The sequence below is a fragment of the Brassica oleracea genome, chromosome C4 (assembly GCF_000695525.1).
Source record: "Brassica oleracea var. oleracea cultivar TO1000 chromosome C4, BOL, whole genome shotgun sequence".
Taxonomy (NCBI): domain Eukaryota; kingdom Viridiplantae; phylum Streptophyta; class Magnoliopsida; order Brassicales; family Brassicaceae; genus Brassica; species Brassica oleracea.
In genome coordinates this window covers 12224300-12240452 of record NC_027751.1, presented here as the reverse complement: position 1 = coordinate 12240452, position 16153 = coordinate 12224300, and the positions used below count along the sequence as shown (strand labels likewise).

General features: G+C 35.0%; 1 protein-coding gene and 1 pseudogene across 1 annotated transcript; both read left to right on the top strand.

Annotated features, from left to right (window-relative positions):
- Window positions 1-6928: 6928 nt before the first annotated feature.
- LOC106338139 lies at window positions 6929-7921 on the top strand (annotated as a pseudogene).
- A 72-nt stretch (window positions 7922-7993) lies between these two features.
- Window positions 7994-10214, top strand: LOC106338138. Its single transcript, XM_013777180.1, has 4 exons — window positions 7994-8413; window positions 8473-8616; window positions 8731-9204; window positions 9288-10214. Exons 1-4 carry the CDS (start codon window positions 7994-7996, stop codon window positions 10212-10214), a joined length of 1965 nt encoding a protein of 654 aa, XP_013632634.1.
- Window positions 10215-16153: the final 5939 nt, after the last annotated feature.

Genomic DNA, 16153 nt, shown 5'->3' with positions numbered 1-16153 from the left:
AAATTTTGCCCTTATTTAAATTCTCGCGATACAATAAAATTCCAGTTTTTTTCATAACACACCTCTAATTGTACGTTAAAACATTTAACATTAGTATTTTTAGTTTTAGTGTTTATAAATAATATCAGTATATCACTATACAGTAAACTCTGTAAATTAATAATCGATAAATTAATAAACACTATAAACTAATAAATTTATGCGGTTCTAAATTAGGATAGATCAAAAAAAAAATTTGACACAAATTGATAAGTTAATATTTTTTACAAAAATTCTGTATAATTATATGGCCATTAAAATTATAATTACAAACAAAAGATTATATTTTTAATTCATTTTGATGATTATATTTCAATATATTTTGATGATATTTCAATTTATTTTGGTGATATTTAGTAAAATTATATCTAAAATCACATTTAAATTCTATGAAACATATTTTATATACATCAAATCATAAATAAAGTCAAATATAATTCGCATTTCAAAATTTAATTAATGCAAAAATCAAATATTTTTTATTTTATAAAATATATATATTTTAAAATAATAACATACGATAGTCCCAATATTATTATTATTTTATAGATTTTTTACTTTTTATTTTTGATTTATCCAATAATACATTAAAATAAATATTTATTTCAGTAAAATTTGTAACTAAATAAATGTATATAAAGAGTCTTATATTTTATGTTGAGTAATATGAAATTTTAATAGTAATTACTATTTTGTAAAATGTCTAAATTATTAAATATTAAAATTTAAAATATATATTAAAATTCAGTTACTACATCGGATATATAAACTTATAAAACTAAAACAAACAAACATAAACTAAGATAACTTTAAAGATAATAAAAAATAAACAATAATCTGATATCAGAAAAGCCTTTTTCTACCAAGATAATGTTGGTACTGGCTAAAACCTTATTTATCACTTATTTCGTTTTCGTCTTGAAGTCGCTCTCTGAACATGTTACGTTTGATTGTATTTCTTTGAGTTTGATCTTCTTTATAATAAAATGCTGGTCTTGAGATCCATGATATTTATTTTGAAAACCTTTTTTCTGCTCTTCGTATTGGTCTGTTGGTGTTCTTGTACTAAAACAAAAAAGGGTAAACCGCTCCCCGGCGAGAGAATTTTAAATTACCTGTGGCCACGTGTTAGGGATATCTGAGTGTAATCGAATTTGAACTCAACTCGCTTACCGACGCTGGAACGCCACGCTACCACCCGACCACTAGCACATCGTTGTACTAAAAATAAGCACTCCATTTTCAATATACATCGACCATTTCTTTCATTCCAACATATTGTAGATAGTGGTTTATAAGAAATCTGATGATATAAAATTATGATCAGCATGAAATGTCTTTGTGTCTGTGTAGTTAACCAAAAGAAATTCAATCATATGTACACAAAGTTAACTAAAGGAAATCCTAAACCAAAGAAAATTTGCTTGGCACTTTTGCGCTTTAAAACTCATATATAAGTTTGCACTTGAATCTATAATAAATTCTGGTTTTAGCGAACTAAAAAGGAACAAATCGAAACGAATCGTTTAGCTTATTAAATATTTTTGTATAGTATTTAATATATTCGACTTTTTAGTTACAAATAATATATATATATATAGTTTTTATCAGAGAGTAGCTAATTAGAATTCAACACTAATGGAATCTTAGTACAAATAAGGTGCCTTCTAGGTTTTGGAAGGGATAGATAAGGTTTTTTGAAGAGGCAATGTCACTTTCATACATATGCCTTTCTTTTCTTAATTACTAAAAGTTATTCTTAGCACAATAAAATATAAATATACTAATGTGAAATAAAAAAAAACAAACATCTTCAAGAAAATTTAGCAGACGTAACTCAAAAGAGAGATGGAACCTCAGAAGTCATATGTAGATTGGTGGATCTAATTTAAAATTTGACTCACACAAATATCAATTTCCTTCGCCAGTAGCATTAGTTCTCACTTCTCACTTTGATTTTAATTAGCTTAACATTTGACAATAATATAACCTTATATAATATACAAGATTTGTCTTTCAGTTTCCCCTAGTAGCTAGGACGAGAGGAAGTCTGGTCATACATACCACGACTAATATATTTGTCCATGAGTTCATATGGATACTGTGTATTTTCTCGTGTTATTAAAATACATATGGATATTGTGTGATTTACATACTTTATACTAACGAAAGTCACCAATTAGGCTATATTCACAGTTATATATATTAACTAAGTTTCTGAAGATTTTGGTACGAATAAACTTCTGTACAAGGATAATTTATGCAATCACTATGTGTTGATACTGAACTGGTCAAACTCGAATCTAATATGTATTAAGCATTTTGAGGTAGAATAATATCACGGTTTAAACTAGGCCTGAGACTTATTATCCGAGATCCGGATTCGATCCGAGATTCGCTCCGGATCCGCTCCGAAAATAGGATCTCCGGGGTGTCCGGATCTGAATCCGGATAGTAAAATCTTGGATCCGTGCAAAGCGAATCCAGATCCGAATATCTTAATTTTTAGGTCCGGATATCCGGATCCGGATCCGTATTTTTAAAATACATTAAATTTGTAAATTTTATCAATATTTATATTTCATATATTAATATTTATACATGAATTAATCTTATAATATTATATTTTAGTTTTTACAATATTATAAACATATATAAATATATTTATAAATATTTAATTTATGTATTATATTAAAAAAATAGTATTTTTTGTTAAAAAAAATTATTTTTAATTATTTTGACGGATCCGGATCCGGATCCGGATATCCGCGGATAATAGAATATCGAAACGGATATCCGAAACCCGGATATCCGGAAACCACGAATCCGGATCCGGATATTAAATCCACGGATCCGGATCCGGATATCCCAAATTTCTCGGATATCCGGATCCGTCCCAGGGCTACTTTAAACAACAAGTCCAATTCAACGAGTGAACAAGACTGATCGTGACAGCAACTCAAGATATCTAACTCTTTAGCGTGAAGGAGTTATCTAGAAAAAAAGAAGCATTCGAAAATTATCTTAAGTCTGTCTATCAAACACATAATAAATTGTAAAGTTTCACGAAAATTACACTTCAATTAACCAAACCGTTATCTTGTTGCTTATGTCTCTGCAACGTATCATCTCAGCTGCAAATCATCCAGCTTGGAGCCTCTTGGGTTTTATTTCTTCTTGAAGATTAGCTTAGAATCACCTACTGGTGCTTGTCATTTTTCTTATTTTCTTTCTATTCTTCAATCCCAGTCCTCTTGTTATGGAGGTGTGTGTGCTTTTGGGAGATTGTAGTACTCTGTTTCTCCTTTGGTATACAATCAGCGTAAAAAATATATATATATATATATAGGTCCAAATGCAAAACTATAATACCTTGAATATGAACAATTACTTCTTTTCTGTATACAAATTAATATATATATATATATATATATATATATATATATATATATATATATATATATTTTGGAACAACAAATATCCAAATTAATATATTGTTTCAAAATACAAAGTTTCACATCTATTGGATGCATTCATGTTTAACTATATCATATATACAATCTATTAAGGTCCTGTTCTGTTCGTTTGTACATTTGGAAGATGCACCCAGATGGTCAAACTAGATGCCTTATCCAGACACTCCGCCTGGATGTTGTTTGTTTCTTCATTTCGTCTATGCGTCCAGAAGAATCATCTGAATGTAACTATGTTAATCTGTTTTTTATTTTTTAACATGCATCTGCATCTAGGTGAACTTCTTAATGAAATGATTAAAATATATATTTTTAAAAATTTTGGCGGCAAAATAGCATTTTTACGGTTTTGGCGGAAAATAATTTTTTTGGTTTTTGCAGAAAAATGTGTGTTTGACAAAAAAAAATGTGTTTTTGTGGTTTTGGCGGAAAAATATGGTTTTTACGTTTTTGGCAGGAATATTGAGTTTTTGCGGTTTTGGCAGAAAAAAATGATTTTGCGAGTTAGATGGAAAATGTTTTCTTTTCGCGGTTTTTGGCGGGAAAATGCATTTTTGCGTTTTTGGCGAAAAATATTTTTGCAGTTTTTACGGAAAAATGTCATTTGACAAAAAAATATGTTTTTGTGATTTTGGCGGAAAAATGCGTTTTGCGGTTTTGGCGGGAACATGTGTTTTTTGCGGGAAAATGCATTTTTCTGGTTTTAGGGGAAACATGTATTTTTGTGTTTTTGGCGGAAAAATGCGTTTTCCAGCTTTGGTGCGGAAAAAATGTGTTATCCAGTTTTGGCGGGAAAATGCATTTTTCCAGTTTTGACGGGAAAAGGTGTTTTCTGGTTTTGGTGTAAAAGTGCATTTTCCGGTTTTGGCGGAAAAATGCGTTTTTGCGGTTTTGGCGGAAAAATGCGTATTTGTCGGGAAATGTTTTTTCCGGGTTTGGCGAGAAATTTCGTTTTCTGGTTTTGGCGGGAAAATGTTTTCTTCAGTTTTGTTGGGAAAATGCATTTTTGGCGACAAAGTGTATTTTTACGGTTTTGGGGGAAAAGTATGTTTTTCGGTTTTTGTGTGGTTTTATGTTTTTGGCGGGAAAGTTTGTTTTTACCGTTTTGGCCGAAAGTGCGGTTTTACCGGTTTGGTGGAAAATTGTATTTTTATGGAAATGCGTGTTTTTACGCTTTTTATGGAAAAGCCTATTTTGCGGTTTTGGTGGAAAAGTGTGTTTTTCAGTTTTGGCGAGAAAATGCATTTTTCGGTTCTGGAGGAAAAATGAATATGGAAAATATAGGATTTTTAGTTTGAAAATAATATTTTGATTTTAAAAATTATTTTGTCATTTATCATTTTGGACTGAACTAGATGCATCTACATTCAAATACACCATCAAGACTCACTTTCATTTGAGTGAGAATTTGAAATGAGTTTTTAAAAATTCAGCTGGGTGATCCATCTGGATGTAGCATTATAATGTACAAAATGAATATCGATTTACATCTTCACCCAGATAGATCACCTGGATGAGCAAACGAACATTACCTAACCAAAATTGGTTTAATATACTAAATTCTATTCTAGAAATCATACAGAGATCCTCTATGTATTATTTTAGAAACATTGTTAAAAAATATGTTAAATCACATTTGCGTTTATTATTTGATTTTGACACTGACGCATATATAAAATTGAAAAATATCCTTATAAATTTTCCAAATAAATGTTGGTAGTTTTTCTATGTGGAATTATTTCTCCCAATATAGATAACTGAAGCATCTTTTTTTTTCCGACAAACGTCTATTCTATTACTCAAACTTTAGGTTGTCTGGATAACTAGACCGGAACAGAACAACCAACAAAACAAAAAGATCTATGAAAAGAACTGGCATTCCTAGCTAGCAAATCAGCTATTCATTTTGCGACATTGGGAAGTAGCTGATCTTGAAGTCTGGAAAACACATCTGGAGAATTTGAATGACCTCCAGCTCAGTTGAGAAGTTTGGCCAAGCTTGTGGATCTGTTATCATTGCAATCAAGTCCTTGTAATCTGTCACAAATCTCTGACAGGTCGAATGCTGCAGCATGCTCTCCATTGCCCATCTTAAACTGAAGCATCCTCTTATAAACCACACAATCCACACGTACATTTTTCATGCTAAAATATGATTTTGCATTTTCAGCCAAAATATTATTTTGTATTTCCTTAAATTTTGCGTCAAAACTTATTTCTACATTTTACCCAATAAAATTAAACATGTATCTGCATTTTCTTTATAAATAAAATTTAATATTTTGAAAATATATCATTACGTGTTTTCTTTCCGATGAAATATTTTTGTATTTCACACTTTTTTGAAAATATAATTTTATCTTTTCTCTGCATAAATTATATTTTATATTTCAGATAAAATGATTTTATAGTTTTCAAATTTTGTATTTTTAGAAATTATTTTGCATTTTCATATAAGCTACACATTATCAAGATTTGCAAAAGTATAAAACTGCATTCAGAATCAAATATAGTAATAATATATTTTACTTAGTAATACATTTTAGCCAGTAAATGGTTCCTCGATCATAATAGGGTAATCCTATAAACTCATACGTAAGTAGGAATCTCCCTGTCTTATATCCACTATTTTCAGCTAAAAACAAATCAGGTTTATAGGTTATACATCCTATCACAATACTAGGCAATCACAATACTAGGCCTGTTCTTTTTAGTGACGCAGCGGTGAATGACCAAAATTATAACTGATTTCTTGCCTAAGTATGTGGAGAACACTGCTGGCAACTGTACTTTCCACCATTAAAATCAGACGCAGGTCACGCAGTTCTCGGTTAACTATCGTTGTTTTACATAGCGTCACGGAAAACACCGGCGGCCCTTGTAAAAAGTAATAGCAATGGCAGCTCGTTTGTTTCTTCACCATTTATTTTCCCGATTTTGATAATGTGTAAATTTTGAGATGCTGAACGCTGCGTCAACTACCGGTAAAAAGAACAGGCCTACTGTAGTATATTGAAACTCAAGTGAATCCCAACTGTTTTAGTCCGATACCACAGGGGATCTTGCTGACCTTTAAGAAAACCAAGGCAAACTATCATCCTATGTTTGAGTTGGAGGCTGACTCTTTGTTTTCTATTTTCCTATACGTTGGTTGTTGGTTCAGGAGGATTATCTGATGCTGGCTTATAGTCTTAGATAGATTCCCTTTTTTGGGCCTAGAATTCTCTCTCTCGAAATCCCTTATTTCGTTGAGTGGAGCACAGCTGTTAGTCTTTCCGGTGACACGTATACCAACTTTCTTATCTTTCAATAAGTTTTTCGGTTCAATCTTCAAAGAAAGTTAGGGTTTGTTCTTATTCTAAGCGGTGAAGAATAATTCCTAGATCGTACTTTCAAAAATTAAGATGTCTTACGCTATGGATAAAGCGATGATGGCGCTCTCTTTGGAGGAAGAAGACGAGCCCTTTAATATGCCTGATCTTCCTCAGTTCAAGTCAACATAAAGGAACTCGCGGAGCCTGATTGGAAGGATTTTGAATCCTGATTGCCAAAAGATGTCGGCCTTAATATATAACATGCCTAGGAAATGGCAGAAGGAAGGAAAAGTGAGGGGTGTGGCGCTATCTAAGGAACACTTTCAGTTCATCTTCGATCATGAGCATGATTTGGTGTATGTTCTGGAGAAAAGAGTTCACACTTTCAATGATTGGGCGCTTGCGATTGATCGATGGGTTGAGAAGCCTCCCGTTGATTTTCTCCAGTTTATTCCTATTTGGGTACAAATTCGAAATATGCCGTTAAATTACTATACGAAGGAAGCGATTATGGCTTTGGGGGATTTAATTGGTGAAGTGAAGGTGGTGGTTTTTGATCCGGAGAGGCCTCAAGTAAGGGATTATGTTCGTGTTCAAATTAGATTTGATGTGTCGAGACCTTTGAGGAAATCTAAAGTGGTGAATCTCCAGGAAGGAGGATCTTCGATTGTTTACTTCAATTACGAAAGGATACAGAAACGGTGCTATGAGTGTCAAAGACTTAATCATGAGAAAGATGTTTGCCCGCTTCTGGTAAAACAGAGGAAAGAAGTGGCATTGGACAGAAGACAGAGGAGACTTGGTGAATTGAGCTTCTCGGAACCTATAATTGGAAAGGATGATCCTTTGTATGGGATTCTAAGAGAAGATCAGGTGGATGCTTGCAAAGCCACAGGAAGGAGGAAGATATCTGATGATGTGCTAGAGGAGATGAGGAGGTATATGTTTATGGCAACAGATCATGATAGGTTAATAAGAATTAAGAGGATTCGATCATCAGTTGATGAAGCGGAGAAAGATCCTTTAGTTCAAAAGACGATGCTGCGTTTGGAATCCAAGCCTATCTTTACTTCGCAGATTGATATAGGAAAATGACCTGTTTTTGACCTTGACCTTAATGAACCTCTGGATTCAAATGTTCATGAAGGAAGGAAGAAAGAGAAACTTATGGCTTCTGCTATTGCTGCTAATAGGGTTGGGAGTTCATTTCAATATCAAGAGAAGCCGCGTTTGTCTGATGAGTATGATAGGTTTGGTAAGATGAAGGCCATGGTATGCTCTGCTCAAGGGTTGACATTGGGATTAAGACTTGAGGAGCCTAAGGACCTATCTTTCTGTGTTGGAAGAAATCCTACGGAATATGGTGCGGGACCTTCGGGTAACAAATCATCCGGGGTTTCTCACAACTCTTCAAAGCAGAGAAGAAGGCCTTACATCAGAAAGAGACAAGAGCAACAAAGGGCTAACTCTGGCATCCTTCAAGAGCTTTACAGAAAGGGAGAAGGAGCTCAGAAGACTGGAAACAAGAGAAAGATTTCTGGAGATGAGATGGAGATCCAGAATGCTGCTCGGCGTAAAGAGTCAAAGGTGATCCTGAGTGGGGGATCGCCGAAGTCCTGATGAGCATAATTAGCTGGAATTGTCAGGGACTGGGGCGGCCTCAGGACCTGACGATTCCTCGCCTTAGGGAAATGCGTCAAAAACATTTTCCAGAGGTGCTTTTTCTGATGGAGACAATGCAGTGTAGAAATGTTTTGGTAGATTTGCAAGTTTGGCTCGGGTATGATCAGGTTTTTACGGTGGAACCAGTGGGTCATGCGGGGGGTTTAGCAGTTTTTTGGAAGAAATCTGTGAAAATTAAGTTTCTTCATGTAAATAAAAACTTTTTGGATACCATAATGCAGTTTGGGGATGTTTCCTTTTATGCTTCGTGTGTATATGGGCCGTCTAGTGTGTATAGCAGAGGAGATTTATGGGAAAGACTTACCAGGTTGGGTGTAAATAGGAAAGATACTTGGTGTGTCTTTGGGGATTTCAATGATATTCTGCACAATGGAGAAAAGATTGGAGGTGTTTGGAGATCTGATGACTCTTTTGATCCTTTTAATCAAATGATAAAGGCATGTGATTTGGTGGAGATTCAGGCGCATGGAGATGGTTTCACTTGGGGTGGCAAGAGATATGATTCTTGGGTTCATTCAAGACTTGATCAATGTTTTGGGAATAAAGCCTGGTTCAGGAAATTTCCTTGTGCTAATCAGACTTTCATGGATAAAAGAGGGTCTGATCATCGGCCAGTGCTCATTCACCTTATCGAATCTCAAGATTCTTACAGAGGAAGCTTTAAATTTGATAAAAGACTTTTGGAGGTTGATGGGGTTAGAGATAATGTGGCTAATGCGTGGGATTTTGCATGCGCTTCTGGTAATGCGTCTGCCTCTTTTAGGTTGAAATCCTGTAGAAGATATCCCTTAGTGGATTGAAGCGCAATGCAAACATCAATTCAAGGGATAGGATAACTCAGGCTCAGATTGCCTTAGAACGGGAACAATCTGTGCTTCAACCTTCCACAGCTTCTATTCATTATTTTAAGAGGGAATTGGTTAAAGCGCAGAGAGATGAAGAAATGTTTTGGTGGCAGAAGAGTAAAGATAAGTGGCTAAATGGAGGGGACAGAAATACTTCGTTCTTCCATAATTTGGTTAGATCTTCTAGAGCAAGAAACTTCATTGTCAAATTGATCAATGCTGAAGGGGTAGAGGTATTCTCGGAAGCAGCTAAAGGGGAGGTTGTAGTGGAATTCTATCATCAGTTATTCCGATCGTCAAATCCTTCTCCTTTCGATATTTGGTTCCATGATATGTGTCCTAAAGTCTCTTTGCAGATGAATTTGGATCTCGTTAAGGATGTATCTGCTTTGGAAGTTAAGGAGGCTGTCTTCTTTTCAATCAATCCATCGAATGCTCCAGGGCCTGATGGTATGTCTGCACTTTTCTTCCAGAGGTTTTGGGACATTATTGAAGATCAGTTTGTTAAAGAGGTTCAATTGTTCTTTAAGCATGGCATTCTCCCAAGAGAATGGAACTATACCCACCTTTGCTTGATCCCAAAGATACCTAATCCTCAGGCGGTATCTGATTTAAGACCAATAAGTCTTTGTTCGGTGGGGTATAAGACGATATCGAAGATACTGTTCAGACGACTGCAACCGTGGCTTAAGGAGATCATTTCTCCGTCTCAATCAGCTTTTGTCACGGAGAGACTTATGACTGATAACATTATGATTGCGCATGAACTGGTTCACTCTTTGGGGATTGATTTTAATATAGCTTCAGAGCATATGGTTGTAAAGACAGATATGTCAAAAGCTTATGATCGTGTGGAGTAGGGATATTTGAGATCGTTAATGTGTGCCTTAGGGTTTGATCAAAAATGGATTTCCTGGGTTATGAAGTGTGTTTCATCGGTGACGTATTCGGTTTTGATTAATGATCAACCTCATGGAATGATTACACCTCAAAGGGGACTCCGTCAAGGCGATCCTTTGTCCCCTTTTTTGTTTGTCTTATGTACAGAAGGCCTCGTTCATCTTATGTCCAGAGCAGAACGTGAGGGGCGTATTGTGGGAATGAAGTTTGGTGTTCATGGACCTTCGATAAATCATCTGCTTTTTGCAGATGATTCTCTATTTTCGTGCAAGGCAAACGAGGTCGAAAGCTTGGAGTTATTGTCGATCCTAAACCATTATGGAAAGGCCACAGGACAGGTGATCAATCATGCCAAATCCTCTATCATTTTTGGGAAAATAGTAAAGAAAGAAGCCAAAATCAAGGTCAAAGAATGTTTGGGGATCGAAAAAGAGGGAGGAGAAGCAAAGTACTTAGGCCTGCCAGAAGTTTTAAAAGGTTCTAAAGTCAAGCATTTCTCATATATTAAAGAACGGCTGTGTAAGAAAATCTCTGGTTGGCATGCGAGAACCCTATCCCAAGGAGGCAAAGAGGTATTGATTAAGGCTGTCGCCTCTGCTCTTCCTCTGGCTGCTATGTCGGTTTTTAAACTTCCTAAAACCCTTATAGCAAGTCTTCATAGCGCCATGGCGAATTCTGGTGGTTTTCAGAGGAGCATAAGAGAAAGATACACTGGTTGAGTTGGGATAAATTGTGTCTGCCTAAGGAGCAGGGGGAATGGGGTTAAGACCCCTTGAGTGCTTTAATCAGGCGTTGTTAGCTAAACAGGCGTGGAGGATAATTAATGATGATGATTGTTTGATGTCTCGTGTAATGCGTGGTAAATATTTTGAGAACAACAACTGCATCAATGCTTGTTTAGGACGCAGACCGTCGTATGCTTGGAGAAGCATCATCTTTGGCAGGAACCTCTTAAAGCAAGGTATGAAGCATTTGGTTGGAAATGGATAGACCATTAATGTGTGGTCGGAACCTTGGTTGGAAGATGTGGATGGTTTATGTAGACCCCCGTTAAGAAGACGGAGACTCTTTAATGTGAATCTAAAAGTGGCAGATGTGATTAACCATCAAACGGGGAGATGGGATGAAAGAATAATGGAAGAGATCTTTGTTCCTTGTGACATAGCGATCTTGAGAAGAAATCAACCTGTGTCCTTGGAGAAAGATTCTTGGGTGTGGCGTCATACTAGAAGTGGGCTTTATTCTGTTTAAACAGGGTATGAATTGGCTTTTCAGAATCGTCACAAGGAATTGATTGGAGAGCAGTCTGCTTGCCCATCAATTAATCCTCTCAAGGAAGATGTTTGGAAACTTCTTACTCCATCTAAGATTAAAGGTTTTATATGGAAAGCTCTTTCAGGAGCAATTGCTGTTTTCGATCGTCTGCAGGATAGAGGCTTGAAATCTGATCTTGTTTTCCAAACGTGTGGAGCAGATGGAGAATCAGTGAACCATGTTTTGTTTTAGTGTACTTTTGCAAGACAGGTATGGGCGCTTTTTGATGATGGTTCCGTCTTTGCCAACATCAGCTATCTCTTGATTAATTGGAAAAAACGGAAAGAGTTGTTACAAGCTACAAAAAAAATTCCATGGATGTTATAGTATCTATGGAAAAATAGAAATGCTCTGCTGTTTGAAGGTGCACTTTTCCCTAGTGATCAGATTTGCAGTAAAGCTTCTGAGGAAGCTGATTTATGGTATGTTGCACAGGATATGGATGGAAGATGCTTCGGGGCTCATAGGGAGCCTACTTTTATGGAAGCGGCTGAATGGAAAGCTCTCCCAAGAGATGTGTTAAAATGTAATGTTGGGGTGGTGTGGGGGAAGAAAAATAAAATTGCTGGTGCTGCGTGTGTTTTGAGGGACGCAAGAGGAGATGTTCTCTTTCATAGTCGCCGATCTTTTGCTCAGGTTGATTCAAAAGATCATGCTCAGTACCTAGGTTTGGTCTAGGCTGTTGAAAGCATGGTTAGTCATAGGTGTCTGAGAGTCCACTTTTCTTTTGAAGGGGGGTGTTTTGTTAATGCAATTAACAGATCCAAAGTTTGGTCTTCATTCAGGTCTAAAGTTGTGGAAATTAGATATATTCTCAGGAATTTTTTGTTATGGCGGGTGGAGACTGAGTCGTTTGATGCGAATATGGGAACCCGGACTATAGCTATTAGCCCGTGTTTTAAAAGATGTTTGGTTTCAGTCTTATATTGCCAAGGGCTTTCCTAGATGGTGTTCTTAATGTTTTGAGGTGTTGTTGTTATAAGTTTATACTCTTTTTAGGGAGTTATGTTTGTATGTTTGATCCGGAATTTTGGTTATTTCAATGAAAAATTTAGAGGAAAAAAAAAAAAAAAAATCTGATGCTGGCTTATTTTTTTTGCCGTGTGACTAATATTTTTGTTTTTGTATTCGCCGACTTTTGACTAAGGCTATGAATTGGCTTATATCTCATATGCAACTAATCCAAATATGAATAGAATAAAAACAATAGATGCTAAAAGAACTTAATTTTTATATAGGTTTCCTATCACCGGGTAAACCGGGTTTTAACATCTCTATATAGTATACAAAAAGAGAAAATAGTCCAAGGATATTTTTTTTTTTTTTGTAAACTAAAAACAAAAAAGGGAAAAGGATATTATTATCTAAGAGCCTTTAATCTCTACCTCTAGTGGTACCTATGAGAATAGTCAAACCGAATATGAGTATCAAACTTACTGACTTGTAATCTAGTCACGCAGTTATATAGGTGGCCTTTCTCCAGCCACCATCTTAATTAAATTATGTGACTAAATATTGACATAATTCTTCTCGGATTATTCTATTGTCACATAACCCTTACAAAAATCCATACTTTTGTCGCCGTTGGTTACTTTATCTTTGTCAGATATATAATGTTTATAACCGAATAAAAGTGAAAATGGATAACCTTTGCTTGGACCTACTGAGCATGTGGATATAAGTCGGTCCGACTAATATCCCATGTGGGCAATGCCTATTTGTCGACCTTATGACCTTCAATTATTATATACTATGTAACATTGACAACTTTTTTTTTTTTTTGTTAACCGTGGGATCCGGCGATCGAGATCAACCGACTAATCCCACGAAGTCCGCAGCAGCCACGTAATTTTCTTCCCAGGAATTAGCAGGGAGGGTCCGGATGGCCGACGCGAGTCGAATCTGCGGGGAGCGTATTGGATTTTCTTCATCAACTACCACTAGGCGATAACTTTCGAATGGCGATTGATTGTTTCTGTTTATTCAAGTCGGGGAACGATAATGTTCTTATCTAAGACTATTAGTTTTTCGTTGAATGTTGTAAACGTAATTGTCACTAACAAAAATTTCAGCGTTTTATTTATTTTTGAAGATTATATTGAGCGACGACCAGAAATTTTCGGCACATGAAAATGAGATCAAATAAGTGGTGTTACTTGGTAACTTTTCTCCATTGATGAGACTCGAAATCATGACGTTGAAAAGTATTTGTCGTTTCTAAGTTATTAGACTCATTTTTGTCAAAAAGTTAGTAGACTCAATAAATAAGTTAATTAACAAATTACCCACTGAAATATATCAATATGTACAAGATTACATTGATGTAACGTGCAAGGAAAGACATCCACATATATGCGTTGGACAGGAACAGAAAGATCAAATGGGTTATGGATAACTTGTCGGCGATTTTTACTAAAAGAAAAACAAGACCGCCCCATAGTGTCTCACTCGTATTCTTTTCGACGTGGTCCGTCAGAAGAAATGTTTCTTCCTCTCCCTTTTCCATTACTTTTCTCGGCTTGTAGTCTCTATTATGAGAACTTATCAGCGCTTACAAATATTCATTCCACCAAATATATATGGAGAGGGATCAAATTATAGTCAAAACTCAAAACTTAATGAGTACGTAGGAGAAAAACTAAAGTGCAACCTTACGCACAAATTGTATACCCATTTTATCTACCTTTTGGGAGAAGGCGTGTGAACCTACGTCATGATAACTTAATTTATTTTCAATATTTTATGTAACAAAATTATAGATATTATGTTAAAAAGAAATTATAGATAGAGCAGCCTTAACGATTAGTTTCTACTTTTTAGGTTCTTACCACTGAATTATTATTATTTTAATAAAGTTTAATTTTACATTAAAAAATTAATTACTTTTAGGAAAATAAACCATTCATATAGTGACACATATACATAAAAGTTTCCAAAATGTCCTTGCAGGATATGTTTTAAGGATCGATTGTTAACTTCTTTTTAGCTTTTTCATTTTTGAAATTTTTTTATTTGTTAGGAACTCTATCTCATATCCCCGTTGGAGATGGCCATTAGTTTATTGAAATTGACAAAACCCTAAGAACTCAAAACTGAAAAGATGTGCTATTCAAATGTTGCAGTCGGGAATAACTTATAAATATGCAACTTAACAAATTGAAGATATTCGTGAAAATAATTTACTTTCTAAAATTATAACCTTCTGACATGTTTATAGTTTGTTTTTTCTTTGCCAGTATATTTAATCCATCTCGAAATAGTCGTATATCACATAGATTGAAAGTATAATTATAATGTGTAATGTTGTAAGAAATAAACTTATTTGCATAATCGCATATATGTTTTACTTTTAATTTAAGCTGAATTCTGTATTAATAAATACTTTAACATTACTATAATTGCTACTAAAAACATCTTTTACATACAAGATGTTGTTTGTGTTTTTTTCCTTGGTGATGTGATGTATAAACATTAGAAAATTTGACGGTTGTGGAAACCGTTGACGAAAATCAACAATAAATAGCAAAACCAAATTAATGGTTTGGAAAATATATATCTATATATAGTCTAAAGCATATAGGGCTATAACATGGAGTAGTCTCGCATGAGAATCTGGGCTAGTTGACATTTTATATTATACTATAGTAAACCTCAATAGTTTGTGGGCAGAGCGAAATAGAAGACTACACAATGGCACTGCTCTGTCACCAGAAGAAATTTTCAAGCAGTTGGATCGATTCATCCGTGATGCTATCCTTGGACATAAGAAAACAAAGCTTTTGATCACCTAATGCGCGTGGCTCGGGCATGCGTATGAGGCTCAGTCTACATTGCACTTTGGTCAAAAAATCCCTTAGACTCAACCTTGTTTTTATTCTTTTTTGCTTTGGTTGACTCTAACTAGTTCTAACATTTCGTAATCTTTTACAACTAGCATCATTATAAAATGACATTCACATATTTGGCAAAAAAAAACTTATGTCGAACTTTTTAGATCCTTAATCAACCATACATGTAAAGTAAATTCCTAATGGTCCCTGAAATATAGATGTTCACCTGAGAAGTTCGATCGTTGGGTGATGTTAGGAGTTTTCAAGGCTCCTAAGACAAATGTTGTAGTATAGTGATTGTCGAACCAGTTCTGAGGGATATCAAAGCAATGAGAATGCAAGTACTCACTTAACCTAAGTGCAACCAATGATTTAGATGAGTTTTAAGCTATGACTAAAACTAAAAAGCAATAACAGAATAATACTTTCTTGACTAAAGGAAAAGAGAACTCATGGGCATAGGGATTAGACCTTGGGTGATCAAGTTTCGAACTAAGGATGACAAATGATCAATCAAACTATCGACCTTAAGCCTAGACACAATTCTAAGCAAGCTCTATGTCTAGATGAATGCTCATTTGCTAACATATCTCAAACATCAAATGTCTTTGGTTGAATAATATGAAAGCAATCATTACTAACAAGTCTATTAACTATTTTAGCACCTTTAACAACAAATGTCTTTGGCAAAGTATACTAAAAGCCTAGGAGAGTTGTCTCAGGCATTTCATCAAACACCTTTTGGGTGGGAAATG